General features: G+C 62.1%; 2 protein-coding genes across 2 annotated transcripts in view; one reads left to right on the top strand and one right to left on the bottom strand.

Annotated features, from left to right (window-relative positions):
* Nucleotides 1–3,916, bottom strand: part of EPHB4 (EPH receptor B4) — a gene marked incomplete at its 5' end in the record, with an annotated part of 8,779 nt that extends 4,863 nt beyond the window's left edge. The window contains 5 exons of the mRNA XM_015850497.2: nt 253–449; nt 705–808; nt 1,192–1,530; nt 1,646–1,801; nt 3,412–3,916. Coding sequence (XP_015705983.2) covers nt 253–449; nt 705–808; nt 1,192–1,530; nt 1,646–1,801; nt 3,412–3,916 — 1,301 coding nt within the window. The remainder of the gene's footprint in view (nt 1–252; nt 450–704; nt 809–1,191; nt 1,531–1,645; nt 1,802–3,411) is intronic.
* A 286-nt stretch (nt 3,917–4,202) lies between these two features.
* The window catches only part of SRRT (serrate, RNA effector molecule), a 15,245-nt gene continuing 14,885 nt past the window's right edge, over nt 4,203–4,562 (top strand). The window contains exon 1 of the mRNA XM_032441663.1: nt 4,203–4,334. Within this exon, the coding sequence (XP_032297554.1) occupies nt 4,203–4,334 (132 nt within the window). The remainder of the gene's footprint in view (nt 4,335–4,562) is intronic.

Raw genomic sequence — 4,562 nt, 5'->3', positions numbered from 1 at the left:
TGTCCCCATTGACCCAACGTCCCCATTGACCCAGTGTCGCCCTTGACCGGTACAATGTCCCATTGACCCAATGCCTCCATTGACCCATTGCCCCATTGACCCCAACGTCCCCATTTGACGCCCAACACCCGCCATTGACCCATGCCCATTGCCATTACCCCATGACCCCCAACCGAATAATCCCCAATTGACCCCACGCCCCCATTGACCCAAATGTCCCATTGCCCATTGCCCCCATTGACCCCCCCCTACCCGGTGCCACGTGGGCAGTTTCCCTCAATCTGATTGGCGCGGCGCATGATGAGCGTCAAGGGCTCTGACGATGTCAGGATCGCGGCCTGGCGCTGCGTCTCCGCTCCCAGCACTGCAGCATCAAATCGATGCAGCGCCACCGCGGCGAGCGGGGGGGGGGCGGCAAACCGGAAATCCTGAGCAGGGCGACTAAGGACCTGGTGGGGGGGGGCGGTTCATGTGATGTCAGGTTGAGTACGTGATGGAAGACGCGGTCACGTGAGGTTAGGATGGGATCACGTGATTAGGGGTTGAGGTCATGTGGATGGGGGGCCCAGCCCACGTGATGCGCTACTCACGTCCTGATTGGACATGTCCCAATAAGGCCGCTCCCCATAGGCCATCACCTCCCACGTACATGGCCAGTATGCTCCCAGTCACTCAACGTCTTGGCGAGTTAAAGGTGAACTCACCGGAAACTGCGATGGCTTCCGGGGCGTCCAACGGATCGGCAGACTCCTTCTCCCCCCCGTTGGGGACCCCCCGACCCGTAACACCTCCTGTACGGGGGGGGGCACTGCAAGGGGGGGGGGCAGGGGTTAAATAAAGGGGTTGTTGGGTCATGGGGGCACTTATAGGGTCCCAATGGGGTTATGGGGTCCCATTGAGGCTATGGGGACTCTTATAGGGTCCCAATGGAGTTATGAGGTCCCAATGGGGTTTATGGAGCCCCATAGGGGTTTATGGGATCCCATGGGGTTATGGGGTCCCAATGGGGTCTATGGGATCCCAGAGGGGTTATGGGGTCCCAATGGGGTTTATGGAGTCCCAGTGGGTTTATGGGGTCCCAATGAGGTTATGGGGTCCCAATGGGGGTTATGGGGTCCCAGTGGGTTTATGGGGTCCCAATGGGGGTTAAGGGGTCCCAGCGTGGTTCCGGGCCGCTATGGGGCAGCTCACCATCCCTTGTGGTGGTGACGTTGATCTCCTCTCCTGGCGCCGCTATAGGGCTGAGGTGCGACACCCCATTGCGTGCGGTGATGGTGAACGTGTACGTGATGTAGGGCCGCAGCCCCACGGCGCTGACGGAACGTTGGCTCAGCCCCATAGATCCGGGCTGGAAGCTGAGATGGGCGCAGGACCCACAGCGGTTCCGTGGGTCGCGTTCGGGGCAGGCGCGACATTCCACCCCATAAGTGGTGTCGGGGCGGCCCCCCCCGTCACGGGGTTCACTCCATTCCAGGAGGACCGAGGAGCCATTGAGGTGGGCAACGATGCTGCGGGGGGCGGAGGGGGGGGCTGGGGGGGGAAAGAGGGTGGTTATGGGGCTGGAGGACCAAAGGTGTGGGGCTGGAGGACCAAAGGTGTGGGGCTGGAGGACTAAAGGTTTGGGGGCTGGAGACCCCCCCCACACCTGTGCAGGGCTCTTCAGGCCCCTCCCCTGGTGCTCTGTAGTACCCGCTGTGGCAGCTGCACGTTCTGCCCCCCACTTGTGGGGCACGGCTGTGGGGGGGGCACGGCCGGCACCGCTCCGGCCCCGGCTCCGCCTTAAAGGTCTCTGGGGGGCAGGCTGGGGGGGGGCAAGAAATGGGGGGATCAGAGGGGTCCCATTGAGCCCCATTCACCCCATCTGTCCCCATTGATGTCCCATTGATCCTATAGAACCCGCTGAAGCCCCATTGTTGTCCCATGGCTGCCCTCATTGCCCCCCAACTGCCCCATCACCCCCCCCCACACCACAACCATTCCCCACTGCCCCATCTCACCTCAAAACCCCTGCCCCGTGGGGCTCCATCGCGGCCCACAGACCACAGCCCTGGGTTGGGGCTCAGCAACAACGAACACCCCCCCATTACCCACCCTTCAACCCCCAATCAATCCCCACCATCCCCCCCCATTACCCCATTAACCTCCACATTACTCCCCATACCTCCCCCAACCCATTAGCCCCCATACTTCGCCCATTACCCTATTACCCCATCCCCCCCCATTACCCCATCACCCCCATTATCCCCCATCCTCGCCCCCATGCCCCCAACCCCAATTACCCTCCATCTCACCCCATCCCCCATTACCCATCACCCCCTACTTACCTATTTTCCCCTCATTACCCACCCGACCCCAATCACCCTCCATTACCACCATCCCCACCCCATCACCTCCCAATTACCTCAATCACTCCTATTACCCCAATTACCCCATCCCCATTACCCATCCCCCATTACCCTCCCCCCCAATACCCTATTACTCCCAATTTCCCGCCATCCCCCCCCATTACCCATCAAAACTCCCATTAACCCCCCCACCTTCCCACCCACCCCATTAACCCCCATTGTCCCCATCTCATCCCCATCCCCCCCCATTACCTCCCACCCAATCACCCCATCCCCCATTACCCTATAAAACCCCATCCCCCAACCCCATTAACCCCATCCCTCCCCATCCCCCCCATCCCCCCAATCCCCCCCTAATACTCCAATCCTCCCCCCCAACCCATTACCCCTCATCACTCCTATTACCCCATTACCCACCCTATTACCCCCCATCACCCCCCATTCCCCCCTATTACCCCCCATAGCCCCCATTACCCATAACTCAACCCTACACGTGTCCCGCTCTGTTTCCCACCCAGCCGCACAATGGCAGCTCAGAACAATGAACCCCCCCGCATTACCATCTACCCATTGCCACCCTATTACCCCCTATTACCCCATTACCCAAACCATTAACCCCTTTACCCAATCCCCCCCCATTACCCCATTACCCATAGCCCCCCATAACCCCCCCCTCCATATCATCACCCCTACACTTGTCCCGTCTGTTTCCCCATCCCAGCTGCAACACCGGCAGCCAGAAACAACGATCCCCCACCAATTACCCTTCATCCCCCCATTACCCCCATCACCCCTATTACCCCAATTACCCCCAATTACCCCATCACCCCCATCCCCCCCCATCACCCCATCCCCATTCCCCCTATTACCCCCATTACGCCCCATTAACCCCATCACCCCCATCCCCCCCATACACCCCATCCCCCATCTCCCCTATTCCCGCATCCCCACCCATTAACCCCATCCCCTCCATTACCTCTATTCCCTCATTGTACCCCCATTACCCCTATTTACCCCCCACCCCCCTATTACCCCCAAGCCCCCCATGTCCCCCACATACTCACACCCCTACACGTGTCCCGCTCCGTTTCCCACCCCGCCGCACACCGGCATCCCCTTGTTGGTGGCTGTGCCCACCTCCCGTCCTCCCTGCAGTACATGCTGGGTCTCTCCCCGTTCCCATCCGGTTCCGCCCCATCCACGCAGCTCCCGGTCACCGCAGCCACCAGCTCCTTGGGCACCGTGTCGGGGAACCGGGCCCATCGTGTGAGCACGGCGGGGCAGCGATAGAAGTAAACCCGGACGGAGAGCAGCGCCATGCAGGCGCCCAGGTCCTGGAAGGCCAAATAGAACCCGGCGCGGCTTAAAGGTCCCAAACGTAACGTCTTCGTGTTCACCCTCCCCTCGGGTCGCCCGTTGTTCCGGCCGGGTCGGGCCAAATGTTCGGCCGCCACCGTGTCCACTTTGACGTACGGGTTCTCCATCCACGGGGGGGTCGAGGCCGTGGCCGAGTCGGTGTCGGATTCGTGATAGAACACGTTGAACGTTTCCTTGCACGGACGGGGGGGGGGGAGGGGGGGGGGGGGGGGGGGGGGGGGGGCTGCGGCGGGGGCGGGGGGGGGACGGAACGGCGTTGCCATGGGAACAGCGGCCGGTGGGGGGGCTGTTGCTATGGACATCGATGCTCCTGGAGCTGTTGCTATGGCTGCAGCATCCCTTGGTCCCGTTGCTATGGCCGTTACTATGGCAACTGATGCTCCCAGTCCCGTTGCTATGGTTGCAGCATCCCTCGGTCCCGTTGCTATGGTTACCAATGGACCCGTTGCTATGGTTACCGCTGCTCCCGGTGCCGTTGCTATGGCCGTCGCTACGGATGCTTCGTCTCCTCCTGTTGCCATGGTGACCACCCCCGGCCCCGTCTCCATGGCGACCCCCCGCCCCGTGGTCCCGGTGGGGGCGGTGCCGGATGGGGGCGGGGCGGTTCCCCCGGTACCGGGCGATCAAAGCGTCACATTCCAACACGGTGTAACGGAGCTCCACGTACACGTGGGTGGCCCCACGGCGCGGGACCCACGTGGAACGTAACCAGCTGTTCTGGGGGGGGCCGGGGGGGCGGAGACCCGAACAAACCTCGAACGTTCGAACCGACGAGTGGCGCTCATCGTCCAGAGCGCTCAGCTCCTCCCACTGCGGGGGGGGCGTTACATGGGGGGGGTT

This window comes from Coturnix japonica, unplaced genomic scaffold (assembly GCF_001577835.2).
Source record: "Coturnix japonica isolate 7356 unplaced genomic scaffold, Coturnix japonica 2.1 chrUnrandom476, whole genome shotgun sequence".
NCBI lineage: Eukaryota > Metazoa > Chordata > Aves > Galliformes > Phasianidae > Coturnix > Coturnix japonica.
The sequence above is the reverse complement of the archived record's forward strand: the minus strand, read 5'-3'. Positions and strand labels throughout refer to the sequence as shown.